Source organism: Hypanus sabinus, chromosome 2 (genome assembly GCF_030144855.1).
Source record: "Hypanus sabinus isolate sHypSab1 chromosome 2, sHypSab1.hap1, whole genome shotgun sequence".
Lineage (NCBI taxonomy): Eukaryota > Metazoa > Chordata > Chondrichthyes > Myliobatiformes > Dasyatidae > Hypanus > Hypanus sabinus.
In genome coordinates, this window is record NC_082707.1 from 14,290,022 (window position 1) to 14,312,533 (window position 22,512).

Genomic DNA, 22,512 nt, shown 5'->3' on the forward strand with positions numbered 1-22,512 from the left:
TGCACTATTTTTACTTTCAAGTGTAGTTGTATATTCTACAGAGAATGAAATTGTGTGTCAGATTAATTGGGGTGGTATATAGTGTAGCTGGTTAGTGTAATGTGATTACAATGCCTGTGAGTGGGGTTCAATTCCCACAAGTGTCATGAAGGAGTTTTGCATTCTCTCATATGAGTGCCTCAGTTGCCTCTCAGGTCCCAAAGGTGTATAGGTTAGGGTTAATAAGCTGTGGGTATGCTGTCCCCAGCACATGTGGACCATGTTGGTCATTGACAAATTTCGCATGTGACAAATAAATCTAATCTTTGTTGGGGGGGGGGATCTTTAACTTGTGATTTTACAAGTTACTTTTAGCTGAGCTGCTAGTTTGTGGCCAAATTCATTTTCTATAACACTGATTTGGTAGTTTTCCAATTTTTTAAGAATTGCAAACTGATTATTTATAAAGGGAAAATATTTTTTATATCAATTGTTTAAAAAAATATTTTTAGGCCACTGTTGAAAAGCAGCATGTAGGACTGAAAAAGTCTTGGGCACATAATAAAAAAATTCTGCAATGAAATGAAAAGTTTTTAAATATCAAAAAATTTACTATAAAGAACAGTAAACAGTTTAAAGAAAACCTAAATCAAATCAATCTTTGGTGTGACTACCCTTTTGTCTTTAAAACTTATTAATTCTCTAGGCACACTGTTGTGCAGTTTTATAAGAAAATCAGCAAGTAGATTGTTCCAAGCATCTTAGAGACTCATACATCCATTCTCACCCCATCTTCCCACCACATTTACAGCGATAGAGTTCCTCTTGTCCTTACCTACCTACCTACCCACCATATGAGCCTCTGTTTCCAACACATCATCTTCAGCAACTTCCACCATCTCCAAAGGGATCACACTAATAAACATCTTTACTTACACCACTGCCCCTCTTTCCACAGGGATTGCTCCCTCCTTGTCCATTCAACTTTCCTTGCGAATCTCCCTTCTAGTACTTATATCCTTGTAAGTGGCTAAAATCATAAAAATACTCCTGCCCATTCGACACCTCTTTCACCTCCATTCAGGGCACCATATAGTCCTTCCAGGTAAGACAACATTTCCTCTGCAAATCTGCTGGGGTCGTCTGTTGTTTCCAATGCTCCCGTGTTGCCTCCTCTACTTTTGTGAAACCCGTCGTAAATTGGGGGACTGCTTCAAGTACTTCCACTCCCTTCACCAGAACTGAAACTTACCAGTGGCCAAACATTTTAATTTTGCTTCCAATTCTAACATGTTGGTCCATGGCCGCCTCCTGTGCCAAGATGAGGGGGTAGAGGAGCAACACTCCATATTCCATTTGGATAGCCTCAAACCTGATGGCATGAATACAGATCTTTCCTTCTGGTAAAAAAAGATGTAGTTTCCCTTCCCCTCCTCTCTTTTATTTCCCACGCTGGCCTCTTACCTCTTCTCACCTGACTACCCTTTCCCTCCTACTCCCCTTTCTCCCATGGTCTACACTCCTCTCCTAACAGATTCCTTCTCTGCCCTTTACCTTTCCCACACACCTGGTTTCACTTATCACCTTCCAGTTAGCTTCCTTCACCTTCCTCCATCTCTTATTGTGGTGTCATCCCCCTTCTTTTCAGTCCTGAAGAAGGGTCTTGACCCTTCTTGTGTATTCAGAAGATGCTGTGTGATCTGCTGAGTTCCTCCAGCATTTTGTGTGTTGTGCTTTGGATTTCTAGCATCTGCAGGCTTCCTTGTGTCTTTTTTTGGAGAACTTGCCACAACATTTTTGTAGACTTTGGCTGTCTCACTTGTTTCAGTCCACAGGTAATCTCAGATAGGCTCTAATGTTGAGATTGTGGTTTGGTGGAGGCATAACCATCTGTTGCAGAACTCCTTGTCCTTTTCGTTGAAGGTAGTTCTTCATGATCTTTGCTGTGTGTTTGGGACCATCGTCCTGCTACAGAATGAAGTTGGGACCCAGCAGCCACCTCCCTGATTGTATTGTGTGATGGATGAGAATCTGATTGTATTTCTCAGTATTGAAGATCCCATTCATTCTGACTAGATCACAAACTCATTTGCAGCCCCAAACTTGCAGGGAACCTCAACCATACTTTACTGTTGGCTGCAGACTCTCGTACATGTAGTGCACTCCAGCTCTTCCTAGGACAAACTGCCTTCTGTTTGAACTCAAAGATTTCAGATTTTGACTCGTCAGCCCAGAGTACTTGCTGCCATTGTTCAGCACCCCAGTCTTTGTGCATAGGTGAATCTCTTGGCTTTGTTTCCATTTTGGAGAAATGACTCTGGCAGGAATTCTTTCATAAAACCCACTTCTGACAAGACTTCTCCAGACTATTGAGTGATGTACTTGGGTTCCAGTGGTTTCTGTGAGTTCAGAGCTGATAGCAGTGCTGGACTACTTCCATTTAGAAGGGACATCAGTTTGTTGTATCTCTGCTGCACTCAGTTTCTGTGGCCGACCATTGTGTTTATAGTCCTCAACCTTCCCCGTTTCTTTGTGCTTCTTCAGAAGAGCTTGGACAGCACATCTTGGATCTTCTGTCTGGCAGGAAATTTCTGCTTGGGAGAGACCTTTCAGGATGATCACCTTGTCTTGTTGCTATGCTCACTGTTGCCATAGTGTAAGAATTGATGAATTGAACGTTAAGCAGACCCAACTGCCACACCCTCACCTTTTAGTTTGGTTGTCCTTCGCCCAGTTTGATACCTTCTACATTCATTTCTGTTTCAGTTAATTAGGTTAGTTTATTCAACTCATTTTTCATTGATCATAAGCACCTGTTTGTTATCTTTGTTTAATAATGCACTGAACTATGTACTACAAAATAATCATTTTTGTTTGAAAAGTGGTCTATTACTTAATATGTTACTTTCTTCAACGAAATACAAAAACTTCTCTAACATTTGATTTTTTGGAAAATTAATGCTTGGAAATCTAAAATATTTTTACTGACACACTAATGCACAAGACAAAACAAATTTAAAATAGTTATGTAAAAAGCTAGTCCTTTGCGCAATAATATTTAACAAGCATTCAAGACCAGTGATCCAGAGCTATACGTCTAGTCTAGATATAGCCTAAATAAGGCTATTTTAAGGGTGAGAAAACAATTCTGATTGAAGTTAGAGACAGAATTGGCAGTGTTTTCAGCCATTGCTTTGTACTAGGTAAAAAAAAAAAGGTAGTAGGGATAGTCTAGGTAATTATAGACCAGTGAGCCTTTCATCTGTGGTGGGAAAGCGGTTGGAAAAGATTGTTAGAGATAAGATCTATGGGCATTTAGAGAATCTTGGTCTGATCGGGGACAGTCAGCATGGCTTTGTGAAGGGCAGATTGTGCCTAACAGGCCTGATAGAGTTCTTTGAGGAGGTGACCAGGCATATAGATGAGGGTAGTGCAGTGGATGTGATCTACATGGATTTTAGTAAGGCATTTGACAAGGTTCCACACGGTAGGCTTATTCAGAAAGTCAGAAGGCATGGGATCCAGGGAAGTTTGGCCAGGTAGATTCTGCCTGCAGAAAGCAGAGGGTCGTGGTGGAGGGAGTACATTCAGATTGGAGGGTTGTAACTAGTGGTGTCCCACAAGGATCTGTTCTGGGACCTCTACTTTTTGTGATTTTTATTAACAACCTGGATGTGGGGGTAGAAGGGTGGGTTGGAAGTTTGCAGATGACACAAAGGCTGGTGGTGGTGTAGATAGTGTAGAGGATTATCGAAGATTGCAGAGAGACATTGATAGGATGCAGAAGTGGGCTGAGAAGTGGCAGTTGGAGTTCAACCCAGAGAAGTGTGAGGTGGTACACTTTGGAAGGACTAACTCCAAGGCAGAGTACAAAGTAAATGGCAGGATACTTGGTAGTGTGGAGGAGCAGAGGGATCTGGGGGTATGTGTCCACAGATCCCTGAAAGTTACCTCACAGGTAGATAGGGTAATTAAGAAAGCTTATGGGGTGTTAGCCTTCATAAGTCAAGGGATAGAGTTTAAGAGTCGCGATGTAATGATACAGCCTGTATAAAACTCTAGTTAGGCCAAACTTGGAGTACTGTGTCCAGTTCTGGTCGCCTCACTATAGGAAGGATGTGGAAGTATTGGAAAGGGTACAGAGGAGATTTACCAGGATGCTGCCTGGTTTAGAGAGTATGCATTATGATCAGAGATTAAGGGAGCTAGGGCTTTACTCTTTGGAGAGAAGGAGGATGAGAGGAGACATGATAGAGGTGTACAAGGTATTAAGAGGAATAGACAGAGTGGACAGCCAGCACCTCTTCCCCTTGGGCACCACTGCTCAGTACAAGAGGACATGGTAAGGGGAGGGAAGTTCAAGGAGAATATTAGAGGAAGGTTTTTCACTCAGAGTGGTTGGTGCGTGGAATGCACTGCCTGAGTCAGTGGTGGAGGCAGGTACACTCGTGAAGTTTGAGAGACTACTAGACAGGTATATGGAGGAATTTAAGGTGGGGGGGGTTATATGGGAGGCAGGGTTTGAAGTTCGGCACAACATTGTGGGCTGTAGGACTTGTAATGTGCTGTACTATTCTATGTTCTAAAATTCAACATCACGAATGGCTGTGATGCTTCACTCCCGCATTAACTCGTCTTTTATACACACTTTGAAAGGGAGAATATAACTACACCAGTGCAAAGCTTTGCAGCATCTGGCAGTCTTCTGATCTATCAGTACATCTTTCAGCTGATTGAGTGGTGTTGCAGCAACAACCTTACACTCAATATCAGTTTGATTGCATTTCTTCCTCATTCTGATGGTTGACCTAAACAACTGAAGCTTTTGACTGTCTGCATTCTTTAATGCATTGAGTTACATTTTTTTTTCTTTTTTTCTTTTTTTTTAAATTATTTCTAAACAGCCCGAATAAAAAAAACTAACAGAAACTGGTACAAAAAAAATAGAATTAGAAAACAGACCATCCCCCCACCCCCCCCGAGAAAAAGAGAAAAAGCCAAAATATGACTTAAAAAGAGAAAAAGTAAGACTAATCCTACCCCCATGTCAGCTGAAGAACAATCCATATAAAAAGGATATATATAAAAGAATCACCCCAACTTTAAAAATAAAATCGCTATAATAAAAACCATATTTCTAAGTATAGTTATTTGTAAAAAGAATAAAAATATAATCACTAAAAAACAATTATAACTCGGGCTCTGGCCCAGACAAAACAAAAAATATTTAAGCTAAGATAAGCGATGCATTGTACGGAAGAAACGCGAAAAATATAAACATAATGCCATCTTAAGCAAAACCAAAAATCTTTTCCAAAAAACCACCATCTTAATCAAGGAAAAATTTACCTTCAAAGAATTAAAAATATACCTTCGAAGGAACAAAGTTAATAGACAAGTATGTAGTTAAATGATTAAAGTGTATAAGGCAAAACAATTAACATGACGCAAACACACTTTAACTTGAGTATAAAGTGTAGGATAAACCTACACCAATAACCAGATTATAATTCTGGTTTAAGAGATCGAGAACCATCTTACACGATCAGAATCATTCATTTATTAAAGACTGGTGTCTGTAGCAGTAGGGAAGTTCTCCTCCAGATATTTTCTCGCTTCTGAAGTTGAAAGGAAAACTTGTCGAGGAGCATTCGACGGAGAAATTCGAAGCTTCGCAGGGTATAGAAGCGCAGGTTTCAGATTTTTCTCATAACATTCAGCCATCAACGGTTTAAAAAGAAGCCTTCTTTTTAAAAGATCTGAACTAAAATCTTCGATCAGGCGGAAGCAAAAATCTTTGATTTTAATCATTCCTACCCGACGAGCTGCTCTTATAACTTGTTCTTTGTCATGTACATAATGGAACCGGACAATTACCACCGAAGGTTTGTCTGTAACACTCAGTGATCGACGCCGAATTCTATGTGCCCGATCCAATAAAGGAGGGTTATTCGGGAAAATCGTCCATCAGCTTAATGGTCAAAATTAAATCCTGTTGCAGTTTTCCAATAGTCAAAACTCGCTTCCGAGCTTCTTCTTGCAGAGACGCAATAAGAGCTTGTTGCTGTTTAATTACTAAATCCGTCTTAACCATGTACTCTTGAAAAGCCTTTATATCTTCTTTAAAAAATTGTTGTAGTTCAGCAAATTTTTTATCCAAAACCTCCATAAACAATTCAAAAGTTAATTGTGTTTGTTGTGTCGGAGCCTGCTTTTTTCCGTTACCGTTCGGATTACGTCCGGGATCCCGTCCCTTAGACCTGAGAGACATTTCTGTTTGCATATCTTCAAAAGTTCACAACAAACTCTTGGCAGTAAATCCAAAAAAAAAGAATAAAGAAACTTTCGGTATAGGTAAAAATAAGCTGAATAAGGGTGATCAAAGGTTAAAAAAAGTAAAGGTTATGGAGCGAATCCAAAACGGTACTCACTCCATGAGCGTCTCCAGCTGACCGAGTTACATTTCTACAGACGTACCGTGGACTGCACTACAACTGGTTGCATCACCATCTGGTAACCACTGCATAGGATCAGAAAAAGCTGCAGAAAATTGTAAACTCAGCCAGCTCTGTCTGTAATGGGCACTAGCTTCCCCAGCATCGAGGGCACCTTCAAAAGGGGATGTCTCAAGAAGGTGGCATCTATCATTAAAGACCTCCATCACTCAGGACGTGCCTTTTTCTTATTGGTACCACCAAGGAGGACGTACAGGAACCTGAAGACACACAATCAATGTTTCAGGAAGTCTTTTATCCCCATCACCATCAGATTTCTGAATGCACAATAAACCCATGAAAACTACCTCACCATTTTTTGCTCTTTTTGCACTATTTAATTAATATATATATATTTCTTATGCATCTTGCAGTGTACTCTGCTGCAAAACAAATTCCATGACGTATGGCAGTGATACTAAATCTCATTCTGATTTTCATGTCTGTATATTATCAAAATATACGCATCTTTGTACAGAGATTCAGAGTATCTTTTGAACTGATGCTTCATGTGATCAGTGCTGTGGAATTGATTGTTTCCTGTTCACTTGATTTATGTACTTTGTACCATGGTGTTTATATTTGGAGTTTGTATCTTCATGCCTTTACACTGATTAAAACCAATTACGTTTGATGTCACAAGACTGACCATGCTTTTGAATATTACTGCTTGTCCAATATTTGGTTCTTCATTTGTCAATGAAAATTTCATGGAACAATGTTTTATTCCTTTTCATGAAACTTGAGGGAAAATTGCTTGCACCAAAATTTGGTCTGCGAAAAAAAAATTGTTACCATACTGTACATACTGTTAATATTAAATTTAAAGGACCTGTGATAGTCAAGTTGATCATTTTTCATGCAGAGTAGTACAAGTGATATACACTCCATGGATACTTTATTTTGTACACCTCTTTAATGGAAATATCCAATCTGCTAATCATGTGGCAGCAACTCAGTATATAAAAGTACACAGACATGGTCATGAGGTTCAGTTGTTTCGAATAAACAATAGAATGGGGAAGAAAATGTGATCGATGTGATTGACCATGGAATGAAACTGATCTCCTGGGATTTTCACACAGTTGTCTCTAGAGTTTACAGAGAGTGGTGAGGGGAAACATCAAGTGAACAACAGTTTTGTTGGGCGGGACGGGGGGAGTTGGTGGGAATGCATTGTTAATGAAAAGGGTCAAAGGGAGAATGACTGGTTGAAGCTGACAAGAAGGCACCAGTAACTCAAATAGCCACATGTTACAGCAGTGGTGTTCAGAAGAGCATCTCTGAATGTGCAGCACATTGAACCTTGAAGTCGATGGGCTACAGCAGCAGAAGTCCATGAACATACAGTCAGTAGCAACTTTATTAAATTCAGGAGGTACCTAATAAAGTGGCTATTGAGTGTAGATTAGAAGAGTAGTGGTGCCAGAATACAAGGATATGGCAGTGTATTTGTCAAATCCCTAGATTATTAATTAAGAAGCTTCATCTGAGATTTCGAGGACTTTTAGTTTAGTATATTCTGGAATTAAGTTCATCAGCAATGGTGATGAAAGCAGGAGTTCCTAACCTTTTTTCTACAAAAGTACTAATTCCTCACTGTTACTGCTTGGGTTTCCTCTAGATGCTGTGGTATTCTCACACATTTCAAAGAACCATAGAACATTACATCACAGAAATAGGCCTTTTGGCTGTGCCGAACCATTTTTCTGCCTAGTCCCACTGAACTGCACCTGGGCCATATCCCTCCAAACTCCTCTCATCCAAAGACCTGTCCAAGTTTTTCTTAAATGTCAAAAGTGAGCCCGCATTCACCACTTCATCTGGCAGCTCAATCCACACTCCCACCACTCTGCGTGAAGAAGCCCCCACAATGTTCCCTTTAAACTTTTCCCCTTCACCTTTAACCCATGACCTCTGGTTTTTTTCTCCCCTGGCCTCAGTGGAAAAAGCCTGCTTGCATTCACTCTATCTATACCCATAATAATTTTATACGCCTTTATCAAATCACCCTTCATTCTCCTACGCTCCAGGGAATGAAGTTCTAACCTATTTAACTCAGTTTCTCAGGTCCTGGCAACATCCTTGTAAACCTGCTCTGCACTCTTTCAACCTTATTAATATCATTCCTATAATTAGGTGACCAAAACTGCACACAATACTCCAAATTTGGTCTCACCAATGTCTTATACAACCTCACCATTATGTTTCAACTCTTGTACTCAATACTTTGATTTATAAAAGCCAATGTACCAAAAGCTGTCTTTACAACCCTATCTACTTGTGACGCCACTTTTAGGGAATTATGTATCTGTACTCCTAGATCCCTCTGTTCTACTGCACTCCTCAGTTCTACCTTGGTTTGACCTTCCGAAGTGCAATACCTCATACTAGTCCGCAATAAACTCCACCTCTGCTATTTTTCAGCCCATTCCTCCAACTGGTCCAAATGCCTCTACAAGTTTTGAAAACCTTCCTCACTGTCCACTACACCTCCAATCTTTGTATCATCAGCAAATTTACTGATCCAATTTGCCACATTATCATCCAGATCATTGATATAGATGACAAATAACAATGGACCCAGCACTCGTCCCTTTGGCACACCACTAGTCACAGGCCTCCACTCAGAGTAGCAATCCTCCACTACCACTCTCTGGCTTCTTCCATTGAGCCAATGTCTAATCCAATTTACTACCTCTCCATATATACCTAGCGATGGAATCTTCCTAACTAACCTCCCATGTGGGACCTTGTCAAAGGCCTTACTGAAGTCCATGTATACAACATCCACTGCCTTCCCTTCATCCACTTTCCTGGTAACTTCCTCGAAAAACTCTTAATAGATTCGTTAAACATGACCTACCCCGTACAAAGCCGTGCTGACTGTTTCTACTAAGTCCCTGTCTAACCAAATACTTGTAGATCCTATCTCTTAGTATTCCTTCCAATAATTTACCTACTACGGATAAACTTACCGGCCTATAATTTCCTGGCTTACTTTTTGAGCCTTTTTTAAACAACAGAACTACATGAGCTATCCTCCAATCATCCGGCACCTGACCTGTGGATATTAACATTTTAAATATTTCAGCCAGGGCCCCTGCAATTTCAACACTAGTCTCCCTCAAGGTCCGAGGGAATACCCTGTCAGGTCCTGCGGATTTATCTTCTCTGATTTGCCTCAAGACAGCAAGCACCTCCTCCTCTTTAATCTGTATAAGTTCCATAACCTCCCTACTTGTTTGCCTTGTTTCCATAGACTCCATTCCAGTTTCCTTAGTAAGTACAGATGCAAAAGACCAATTTAATATCTCTCCCATTTCTTTTGGTTCAGTACATAGCCGACCACTCTAATCTTCAAGAGGACCAATTTTATCCCTTGGGTTATGAATCTGTGGTAATTCACGACCACAGAATCTCCTGTCTGTAACCCTGACTATGGAGTTCCTTGTCACTATCGCTCTCCTCCACTTCCTCCCTCCCTTCTGCACTGCAGAACCAGACTCAGTGCCAGAGATCCAGCTGCCGCAGCTTATCCCAAGTAACCCACCCCCCCGCCAACAGTATCCAAATCGGTATACCTTTTCTGGAGGGGAATGGCCACAGGGTAACCCTACACTTCCTGCCCTTTCCCCTTCCCTTGCCTGACAGTAACCCAATTACCTGTGCCCTGTACCTTAGGTGTAACTACCTCCTGGAAGCTACTATCTATAAACTGCTCAGTCTCCCGAATGATCCGGAGGTCATCCAGCTCCAGCTCCAGTTCCCTAACGCAGTTCATTAGGAGCTGGATGCACTTCTTGCAGGTATCGTTGTCAGGGACACCAGAGGTCTCCCTGACTTTCCACATCCTGCAAGAGGAGCATTCCAACATCCTGCCTGGCATATTCTCTAGTCTGAACAAAAAAAAAAGAAGAAATACAGAAACCTATCAGAACCTACCCTCGCCTCTGCCTGTTTCTCGCCAAAGCCGTCCCACTCTGGCTCAGTCCACTCTGAAGATGGCTGCTGTATATGGCGCGCGCTACGTCACGCGCCTGCGCAGTAGAGTCTCTTCTCCAATGAGTTAAAGAAAAGAAAAACGACCTTCCATTCGCAATGTTTCAGTCTTTCACTCTCAGCCTCTTGCTTCAATTGAAAAGACCGTTGAAAGTTTTTCTCTCCCTTTTAAACCTTGGCTGTATATTTCAAATATATATGTGTTTGTAGGTTAATTGCGCACATGGATGTAATCGGGCAGTGTGGACTGGTTGGGCCGCGAGGGCCTGTTACTGTGCTGTATCTGAAACAGAAAAGCACAATCTTGTATGATCAAGAAATCATGTCACCAGCTTCCACATCCAGTAAGTGAATAACAATGTGTGAGTTACAGTAATGGAAAGGTGGTGTAACTCTGGGAGCTTGTGGGGAAGGAGAGTTAGTGTTGCTGTTCTCATTTTGATTAATATCCACATACATATTTTGTTTTTGAGTGACAAATTGATTTGGTTTATTTTTGTCACATCTGCCAAGATGCAGTAAAAAGCTTGTCTTGCATACTGTTCATATGGATCAATTCCTTACACAGTGCATTGAGGTAGTGCAAGGTAAGACAACAACAAGATGCAGAATGAAGTACATTTACAGGTAATGCATTGAAGTTCATAATGAGGTAGATCGTGAGGCTAAGAGTTTGTTTTATTGTACTAAGGAGCCATTCAGTAGTCTAATAACAACGGAACAGAAGCTGTCCTTGAGATTGTTGCTCTCTGGCTTTTCTATTTCCTGCCCTAATGAAGAGAAGAGAAAATGTCCAGTGCGGATAGGGTCTGCGATTATGCTGGCTGCCTTACTGAGGCAGTGAGTGGTATAAATAAATTCCATTGAAGGGAGGTTGGTGTTTGTCATGTGCTGAGCTGTGTCCACAACTCTGCAATTTCTTGCGGTGACAGGCAGAACAGTTTCCATACCAAGCCATGATGCATTTGGATACAATGTTTTCTATGGTGCATTGATTAATTTTGGTAAGGGTTGATGGGGTTATGCAAAATATTTTTAGCCTCAAGTAGAGGTGTTGGAGAGCTCTCTTGGTTCTGGTGTCAGCGTGGTTGGCCCAAGACATGGTAATGATGATGTTCACACCTCAAACTTGAAGTTCTCAAGTCCTCTGGACTTCAGCAGTATTGATATTGACAGGAGTATTTGCTTTAACCTTCCACCCACCCCCCAAGTTAATGACTAGTTCTTCTGTTTTGCTGATATTGAGGGAAAGTTTGTTGTCATGATACTGTGTTACTATCTCCTTTCAGTACTGTGACTCGTTATTTGAGGTACAGCCGACTTTGGTGGTATCATCTTTGAGCTTGTTGATAAAGTTCAAGTAGAACGTGGCCATGCAATCATGAGTATGTAGTGCATGGAGTAGAGGCCTGAGGACCCAACTTTGTAGAGTGGCATTATTGATAATAATTGTGGCAGATGTTTTATCTATCCTTTCTGATTGTAGTCTGTTGGTCAGAAAATCAAAAATTCAGTTGTGAGGGGATGTGTTGAGTCTTAGGTCTCTGAGGCTGTCATCAGGAAGAAGGTACAGGAGCCTCTGGACTCTCACTATCAGGTTCAAGAATAGTTATTACATCAGGCTCTTGAACCAAATGGAATAACTTCACTTGCTCCGTCACCGAAATGGACCCTCTTTCAAGGACTCTTCATCTCGTGTTCTCTTCATTGCTTATTTATTTATTGTTACTTCTTTTTATATTTGATTTGCAGGTTATCTTTTGCACACAGGTTGAACACCCAGTTGGTGTAGTCTTTCACTGATTCTTTTATGGATTTATTGAGTATGCCCACAAGAAAATGAATTGCAGGGTTATATACGAATTCCTGAAGGCCTTTGACCGTGGTGGGTCGGGGGAAGTGGCGGACCGCATCTACCTTAGCGGGCAGAGGGGTTGCCCCGTCTTTAGTAATCCTGTGGCCCAGGAAGTCAATGGTATCAAGTCCGAACTGGCATTTGGCAGGGTTAATTGTAAGACCGTACTCACTCAGTCGGGCGCAGAGTTGACGGAGGTGGGACAGATGCTCCTGACGACTGCCGCTGGCTATGAGGATGTCATCCAAATAGATGAACGCGAAGTCCAGGTCCCGTCCCACCGCGTCCATTAACCGCTGGAACGTCTGTGCGGCATTCTTCAGGCCGAACGGCATGCGGAGGAACTCGAAGAGGCCAAACGGGGTGATGAGAGCCGTCTTGGGGACGTCGTCAGGATGCATCGGGATTTGATGGTACCCTCGGACAAGGTCGACCTTGGAGAAGATCCGGGCGCCGTGCAGGTTTGCCGCAAAGTCCTGAATGTGCGGCACAGGGTAGCGGTCCGGTGTGGTAGCCTCGTTCAGCCTGCGGTAGTCGCCGCACGGTCTCCAGCCCCCCGTCGCTTTGGGCACCATGTGCAGGGGGGAAGCCCAGGGGCTGTCGGACCGCCGGATGATCCCCAATTCCTCCATTCTCTGGAACTCCTCCTTCGCCAGTCGGAGCTTGTCCGGGGGAAGCCGCCGAGCACGGGCATGGAGGGGTGGTCCCTGTGTCGGGATGTGGTGCTGTACGCCGTGCCTGGGCATGGCTGCTGTGAACTGCGGTGCCAGAACCGATGGGAACTCCGCCAGGACCCTGGTGAAGACGTTGTCGGACAGCGTGATGGAGCCGAGGTGAGGGGCTGGCAACTGGGCCGCGCCCAGGGAGAACGTCTGAAAGGTCTCGGCGTGTACCAGTCTCTTCCTGGGCAGGTCAACCAGCAGGCTGTGAGCTCGCAAAAAATCCGCACCCAGAAGCGGTTGGGCTACGGCGGCCAGTGTGAAGTCCCACGTGAACTGGCTGGGGCCGAACTGTAGCTGCACCTGACGGGTGCCATAGGTCCTTACTGTGCTGCCATTCACGGCCCTCAGGGGGGGACCCGGTGCCCTGCTGCGAGTGTCGTAACTTGTCGGAGGTAAAACGCTGACCTCAGCCCCAGTATCGACCAAAAAGCGGCGTCCCGACCTTCTATCCCACACATACAGGAGGCTATCCCGATGGCCAGCCGCCGTAGCCATCAGCGGCGGCTGGCCCTGGCGTTTCCCGGGAACTTGCAGGGCGGGCGGCAACGGCGGGCTTCTGCGCCCCACCGCTGGTGGTAGAAGCACCAGTGTTCATTGGGCCGGGGGTTGGCGGGCTCTGTGGCCGGGCCTGGACTGGTTTGCTGCCGGGAGCGTGGCTGGGAGATCTGTGCGATGGACGCCCCGCTCACCTTTTTGGCGTTCCACAGCAAGTCTGCCCGGGCTGCCACCTTCCGGGGGTCACTGAAATCCGCGTCGGACAGCAGCAGGCGTATGTCCTCGGGCAGCTGCTCCAGGAATGCCTGCTCAAACATGAGGCCTGTGTGTCCCTCGGCCAGAGACAACATCTCGTTCATTAAAGCCGATGGAGGTCTGTCGCCCAAGCCATCCAGGTGCAGTAAACGGGCAGCCCGCTCGCGCCGTGAGAGTCCGAAAGTCCTGAGGAGCAGGGCTTTGAATTCCGTGTACTTGCCGTCTGCCGGGGGCGACTGTACGAACTCCGCGACCTGGGCAGCTGTGTCCTGGTCGAGGGAGCCCACCACGTAGTAGTAGCAGGTGTCTTCTGAGGTGATCCGGCGAACGTGGAATTGGGCTTCGGCTTGCTGGAACCATAGGTCCGGTCGCTGTGTCCAGAAACCCGGCAGTTTCAACGAAACCGCATGAACAGAGGCGGCGTCGGTCATTTCTGGTCCAAAAATCGTTTGGACCGTCGGGGTCACCAATTGTAGCGGTGTGCTACAAACAGCGCTAAAATTACGACACGGAGTCGGTAACTGCAGTCGAAGGAAAAACTTTATTCGAAAACTTCAGCCTCACTTTTAAGCCTCTGTCAACCGGCCCCCCATGGCGAAGAGGCTCCAAAGCTCTGTGCTCGCAAACCCCCGTAGGCTATCTAATTGTGAGTCGGTTCGCATACGCTAGGAAAAGAGCCGCCACAGTATCATCTTTGAGCTTGTTGATAAAGTTCAAGTAGAACGTGGCCATGCAATCATGAGTATGTAGTGCATGGAGTAGAGGCCTGAGGACCCAACTTTGTAGAGTGGCATTATTGATAATAATTGTGGCAGATGTTTTATCTATCCTTTCTGATTGTAGTCTGTTGGTCAGAAAATCAAAAATTCAGTTGTGAGGGGATGTGTTGAGTCTTAGGTCTCTGAGGCTGTCATCAGGAAGAAGGTACAGGAGCCTCTGGACTCTCACTATCAGGTTCAAGAATAGTTATTACATCAGGCTCTTGAACCAAATGGAATAACTTCACTTGCTCCGTCACCGAAATGGACCCTCTTTCAAGGACTCTTCATCTCGTGTTCTCTTCATTGCTTATTTATTTATTGTTACTTCTTTTTATATTTGATTTGCAGGTTATCTTTTGCACACAGGTTGAACACCCAGTTGGTGTAGTCTTTCACTGATTCTTTTATGGATTTATTGAGTATGCCCACAAGAAAATGAATTGCAGGGTTATATACATTGATAATAAATTTACTTTAATTTTGAACTTTGAGTTTTGGGGTGAGTTTGCTTGGAATTTGAGTATTGATGGTAGATCTATAGTCAATTAAGTAGAATACATTTACTGTCTGGATGCCCAGAGGTGAGTGTCGGGCCAGGGAGATGGCATCCAGTAGATCAATTTTGGTGGTTGGTGAATTGCATTGGGTCGAGTTTGTCTTGGAGGCTGAAGTTAGTTTGTACTTTGTCTAACCTTGCGAAGCATTTCACGATGGATAATGTCAGAGCTGTAGGGAGGTAGCCATTAAGGCATATTACCTTTTTTCTTAAGTACGGGCATGACAGTGGCCTTAAAGCAAGAAGGAATTTCAGACTGTGATTGGGAGAGCTTAAAGATACACCCACCAGCTGATCTGCATAGGATCCAAGGATGTAACACCATCTGGGCCAGATGCTTTCCACAGCTTCACTCTCTGACAGACTAAATGTGGTTCATGTGCACTGGAGGATATTGGGGTGGTTGTGACATTCCAATCCTCTTCTATTCAAAATGAGCATAGAATGCATGAAGCATATCAGTAAGAGATGTGTTGTGAGTGATGCTCCCTAACTTTGCAGCTTGTGAAAGTGTGTAAGCCTTTCTGATCCGGGACTCAATTTTGGATTAATTTTGTCTCGTCATCTCTGATAACTTTATGGAGGTTTGGATTTCATCGAAAGGTCAGGGTCACTTGATTTGAATGTTACAGCCCTTGACTTCAGTCAGGAGTGGGTCTCCTAGTTTATCAATGGTTTTCAGTTTGGTAATGGCTGGATTGTCCTCTTTTGTACACAGTACTCAACAAACTTGACAAAATCCATGAAGGCAGTAACAGGCTGGCTGCTGAATCTTTAAATATGCAGCAGTCTACCAAGTGAAATTGGTTGTAGAGTTCAATAGTTCCATTTAATATCAGATAATGTATACAATATACAACCTGAAATTTTTGTTCTTTGCAGACTTCCATGAAAACTAAAGTGCCGCAAAGAATGAGTGACAGTAAAAACATTAAAACTGCAAAGCCCCTTACTCCCTCCCCATGCACAAGTAACAGCAGATCAATGACCCTTCCCTTTCGCCCAACTTACTCAAGCAAAAAATCATCAGCGCACTCCACGCATCACGCAAGCAATAGCAAAGCCTCCAATAAACCATGATCTGCAGAACAACATACACTAATTGTTCACCTGATGATTCAACATACCACTGGCTCTCCCTAATAAAGGGACAGACAGATGGTCACATAGAGGGAGGGAAGACTAACAAGACCAGCATATAGTACAACTTTCTGCACTGGATCCTTCTGTTTGCATGCAAGGAGAGGGAACATAGCCTGGTGCTCTGATATTTTTAGGTTTGGTTTTAGTGCTGATTGTGAATAAGCAGCTCACTGGGATTTTACCTGACACTGAAAATGAAATATGACCACGTCTGCTTATCAGCTTTCGAAATCAAAACTAAAGAGCTAATAATCAGATGCTGAGTGGAGAGTTATACAGTGACTTCTCACCATTTGTGAAAAGTAACATGTGTTATTGGCTATTTCTTAACTGTCTTATTTACATCTTCACTTAGGGACATCATGATCACCCACTTTGATCCTGCCATCACATATGAAAATCTTTGCACTGAAGTTCGTGACATGTGCTGCTTTGACAATGAACAGCTCTTCACAATGAAGTGGATTGACGAAGAAGGTAGATTGAATTTTGTGGCAATATTTCTGGCAATATTTTGCTTTTCTAGCCAATCTTTCAGAGAATATGGAAAGTAGAATTAAGACTGATGTACCTCTTCTAAGAATATTTTTTTAATGCAAATCTTATGTGACTCTGTGTAGTGCTTTATTGGGTGCCTTGCTCAGGCAAATATGCTTTAAAGTGACTAATTTTAAATGTGCTGTTGCAATGGCAAGATGAAAATCACTAGCACTGTGCTTTTCTGTCATGTACATTCATTCTCTCAGTTCTTCTCTTGTTTCTGAGGATCTTGAAGGAGAGATCTTGGTCGTCTGGTAGCGCAGTGACATCTGCGCTGGACTCCAGAATGGAGGTACCCAGGTTCAAATCCAGTCAGGCCAATCCTGAGTACGCTTTCCATCTGTGCCGGATTGAGTGTTGAGCTCGCAACTTGACTTCATAAAATAAAGAAAAATACTGCAAAATGTCTGTGTGTGGAGTGGAGCGCCACACAGTCTTTCGTTCTGCACCTTGTAAGGCATGAAAATACCTGACGCTGACCTCTCGGGCCTGAGTCAACATCATCATCATCGTGAAGGGCAGAGAGATTGGAATAAAGCAAAAAGAATATTTTAAAAAGGCATTGAATGAAGAGAGATGATGAGTGGAACATTAATAACATATATTACCATGGAGGTCTCTGCAACTAATGTTTCCACAAAATGGTGAAGCAATTTATAGATTTGTACAAGACCATAGACCAAGAGCAAAAATACCTCAGCTTTATAAGATAAACATGAGTTTCTGCAAATGCTGGACTTTGGTCCTGATGAAGGGTTTCAGTCCTAAACATTGAGTTTTTATTCTTTTCCATAGATGCTGGCTGACCTGCTGAGTTCCTCCATCATTTTGTGTGTGTTACTCAAGTTTATGTGAAATGGTTCAATCTTTGCTGTGGTACGATAAATTAAATGAAATTTACTATATGATGACACTGAACAGGAAATTGTTATGCATTGTTAGTTGCTTTGAAAACTTAGAATGTAATAAGGAGATTCTATTGTCTTGAAATTATGGAGAAAATTTTCATGAATGGAAATTTCAAATTTTTTTAACTATTCTGAGCATTCAGAAGTTCGGTTAGATTGGTTACTGTGAAAAATTGTTGGAATGGGAAATTAAATTAAAATGGTTGGCCACAGGAAAGTCTTGCTTTTTGTGGATGGATTGTACCTGCTTGACAAAGCAGGTCTCACCAATGTAGAAGAGGCTGCACTGGAAATATCAGATACTGTAGATGGCCCCACAGATTCACAGATGAAGTTTTGGCTCAGGACTGTTTGCAGGCCTGAATGGAGGTGAGGGCAGTTGTAGCACTTCTGCTTGCAGGTATGAATGTCAGGAGGGAGATAAGTGGGACAAATGGAATGAGAATCCTAGACGGAGCAAGCCCTAAGGAGTGTGGAAGGTAAAAATGTGTCGTGGTAAGGTATTGCTGAAGATGGTGGAAGTTGTGGAGAATGATGCAGAGACTTCCTGGGTAGTAGGTGAGGACAAGAGCAACTGTATCCCTGATTACTACGAGAACTGGTTGCCACTAAATTTTCTTTTAAACTCAGTCTTTCTCTTGTGTGTAGAAGAGAGAAAAAACTTGCATTTACACTAAAGCATTATTCAACACATTTTTAGAATGCTGTTGAAATTGTGAGAAATGCCCTTCTTAGGGATGCTATTTCCATTTTTGCTTTGTGGATTTTGAAGTGGCTTATGAGACTTGTGTGGGATGTGGCAGGAGTTAAGAAGACACAGTTGACATTTTATGTTGAAATTTAGAAATGATGGCTAAAAAGGTTTGTAGGTAAAGTTAAGGTGAATTGAAAGAATACTTGAAATATTGCATATGCTGGAAGTACAAACATGACAGCACTTGTGAGGTAAGAATTGTAAACTTAATTTCTTGCTCCATGGATGTTGCCTGGTAAATGTTCCTTGCATTTTCTTTGAATCTTGGTAGTCAAAAGTAAAAAGACAGTTAGATGTTAAGGGTAAGACCTTTTCCAGTGTTGATGAACAGAAGGATCTTGGGCTCCCTGTAAATGTTGATAGGGTGATTAAGAAGGCATATTGAATATTTGTCTTGATTAGTCGAGGCATTGAGTTCAAAAGTCAGCAAGTTATGTCGCAGCTTTATAAAATTCTAGTTAGGCTGCATGTGGAGTATTGCATACGGTTTTTATCTCATCGTTATAGGAAGGATGTTAAACCTTTGAGCATGGTTTACCAGGATGCTGCCTGCATTAGAGGGCATGTGCTATAACAAGAAATTGGAAGTGGTGGAGGCTGAGGGAAGATCTGATAGAGGTTTATTAAGTTATGAGAGGTATAGATAGAATGGACAAACAGTATATTTTTCCCAGGGCTCAAATGTCTAATACCAGAGGGCATGCACTTGAGAGGGGTAAATTTCAAAGAGGGGTAAATTTCAAAGACCCTTCGTAGGGTCTCGGGCCGAAATGTCAACAGCGCTTCTCCCTATAGATGCTGCCTGGCCTGCTGTGTTCCAGCAGCATTTTGTGTGTGTTGTTGTTTGAATTTCCAGCATCTGCAGATTTCCTCGTGTTTGCGAGATAACACTAGAGCTCCCTTTGTAGTTTCCCCAAATTCTGATTTAGTTTATTATCATATACAACAGGATGTAATGGAATTCCTTGCTCATGAGAAGCTCACAGAGTAAACAGTGTATGTGGTAATTATAACAATAAGTGAGCACAAAACAGTATGGTGCAAAGTTTTAGTGCAATCTGAAGATGTACAAAAAAAGTTGAAGTAAAACTAATGGAAGTAGAATTAAGTCTGAGAACATGAAAGAGATGTGGAGGAGCTGATTTCTCTGAAGCCTAATGTGGGTGATGTAGTTTTTCGGTGGACTTGTTAACTTATCACTTATGTAAGGTTAAAGTCATGGAATGATTAAAAATTATTTAATGTCATTTCCAGTCGACAAATGTGGAGGATAGTTAAGTAATTGTTATTCCAGATCCAAATACAGCACAAAAAAATAAACACAATAAGATAAAGAACACAATAATAAAAGAAACTCAAAAATACATAAGATAGTTTATATGCATTGATTCTATGTCCATAAGGTGATGCTGGGCAAGGGCGTGTCTGTACATAAAGTGACTGACAGGAAATGATAAAGTAGTGGTGGTTGGCAGTGTGGAGTGGTGGGTTAGTGAGATCAGCCTTTCTGCTTGTGTAAAGTAATTAGAGATTAACAATACATAATGGCCTAATTAGTAATGCCTTCGCCCTATCTACAAATAGAAATAGAAAATCTGCAGCATATTATAGGCCCATTGGCCCACAATGTTGTGCCAACCATGTAACCTATTCTAGACGCAGCCTACAATTTCCCTACTGCATAGCCCACAATTTTTTAAGCTCCAAATACCTATCTTAGAAGACCCTGCTGTATCCGTCTCTGCCATCTTCCCTGGCAATGCATTCCATGCACCCACCACCCTCTTTGTGGGAAAACTTACCTCTGACATCTCCCTGTACCTACTTCCAAGCGCATTAAAATTATGCCCCTTGTGTTAGCGTTTCAGCCCTGGGAAATAGCCTCTGGCTATCCACAAGATCAGTGCTTCTCATTATCTTGTACACCTCTATCAGGTCACCTGTCATCCTCCATTACTCCAAGGAGAAAACTAGACTTCAGTTGCTTTAAACTAATATGTTCAATTCTATTGCATTTTATGGATGGGTGGAATTAACTGAAAAAAAAATTATAATGACCATAAGATACAGTAGCAGAATTAGGCCATTTAGTCTCTCGTGTGAGCTCCACCATTTTACTATGTCTGACCCAGCCTTTTCAGCCCCAATCCCCTGCCCATCTCTCCATATCCCTTTACGCTCTGACCAATTAAGAATCTATCAACCTCTGCCTTAAATATACCCAATAACTTGGCCCCACAGTCGCCTGTGGTAATGAACTGCACAGATTCACCTCTTTGGCTAAAAAAATTTCTCCTCATCTCTGTTCTTAAAAAGACACTCTTCTATTCTGAGCTGTATCCTCTGGTCCCAGATACTCCCACCATCCATCCTCTCCACATTCATTCTATTGAGACCTTTCAACATTAGACATTTTTCAATTAGGTCATCCCTCATTCTTCTGAATTCCAGTGAATACAGGCCCAGAGTCATCAAATGCTCTTCATATGACAAGACATTCAATCCTGGAATCATAAATTATGAAGTTATGGTATTCACCAGCTTTGCGATCCAATATAAATTCTATTATTGACAACATTGTGAACCATTCTAGTTTTGCCAATAACAACACAAAACCAAAATATTGATGAGATCCATAGGTGAACGTGGAACAAAACTGAGTATTTCTGCAAGATTGGCCTCTGTGCACAAACGTGATTTTCTTTCAGGAAGTGGTAAAAGCCTTTGGGTAAACAGCACCACCTGCTGAAGTTGAAGGCAACCACTGTGGTTTACTGGGGAGCAGAGTTGTTGCGAAATTTGTTTTGTGTGGCAGCAGTACAGTGCAATACATAAAAAATACTATGAATTACAATAAGAAATATAAGCAAAGTAATAGTGCAAAATAGTGTTCATGGTCTGTTCAGAAATGTCATCTGGCAGGGGAAAAATCTATTGCTGAATCGTGGATTGTGTCTTCAGGTTCCTGTACGTCCTAGTGGTTGGGAGAATGGAAAGTTAGTAAATTAGGTAATCCTGACTCACTTCGGGTCTGTGTTTTGGTTATTTAATCAATTCTAGCTGATTTCTGGTTTGTGCTACATGTTACTGGGGTGTGGCTGCTGCCACTTACAAATAGCCTGTTGCAGCCACACCTTGTATGCTGCTTCAACTGGTGGGCTAAACCAGGTGAGGGTAGCTTGTGGGCCTCCTACGCCAGTGAGGTAGAGACATGCCTAGTCAGCTCCAACAGACTGGGCAGGTGAAATCCAATGGTCAGGAAAGTGGTTCTGTTGTGCTCCGTGAAGATCAAAGGGCATGATGAGGCGCAGAGGTCATAATCATCCACTGCAACCATGGAAGACCTAGTTATGATGCCTACTTGTACCACTGGACCTGGATTGCTGAGGTCGATAGAGTTGCACTGCTCCAGTGCTTTTCCACTCTTTTAAAAACTCCCCTGCTCAGGTTTCCTGTCATCATCAGATACAATAGACACCACCACTACAGATTTTGCCATGTAGAGAATTAATTTCTGCATTTGAGTCAAGGATTTAAAATTTTGACAGACTTCTATAGATGCATGGTGGAGAGTATGCTGACTGGTTGCATCGCAGTCTGGTATGAAAACAACAATATCCTTGAATGGAACATCCTATAAAATGTAGTGGATACAGCCCAGTATATCACAGGGAAAGCTCTCCCCACCGTTGAGCACATCTGCATGGAGCTTTGTTGCAGGAAAATAGCATTCATCGTAAGGAACCTCCGTCATGCTCTTGCTGCCATCAGGAAGAACATACAGGAGCCTTGCGATTCACCACCTGGTTGAAGAGAAGTTGTTACTCCTCAACCATCAGGCTTATGAATAAGAGGGGATAACTTCACCCAATTTCACTTGCCTCCATCAGTAAACTGCTCCCACAACCTATGGATTCACTGTCAAGGATACTTCATCTCATGTTCTCTACTTAGGCCTATTTATTATTATAACTATTTTCTTTTTGTATTTGCACAGCTTGTTGTGTTTTACACACTGGCTGTCCGCCTTGTTGGCATGATCTTTCAT

General features: G+C 42.5%; 1 protein-coding gene across 2 annotated transcripts in view; it reads left to right on the forward strand.

The window, feature by feature from the left end:
* Positions 1-22,512, forward strand: part of prkci (protein kinase C, iota) — a 136,409-nt gene that overhangs the window by 27,275 nt on the left and 86,622 nt on the right. For both annotated transcript variants that reach the window (XM_059992226.1, XM_059992234.1), the window contains exon 2: positions 16,618-16,739. In XM_059992226.1, the coding sequence (XP_059848209.1) occupies positions 16,618-16,739 (122 nt within the window). The remainder of the gene's footprint in view (positions 1-16,617; positions 16,740-22,512) is intronic.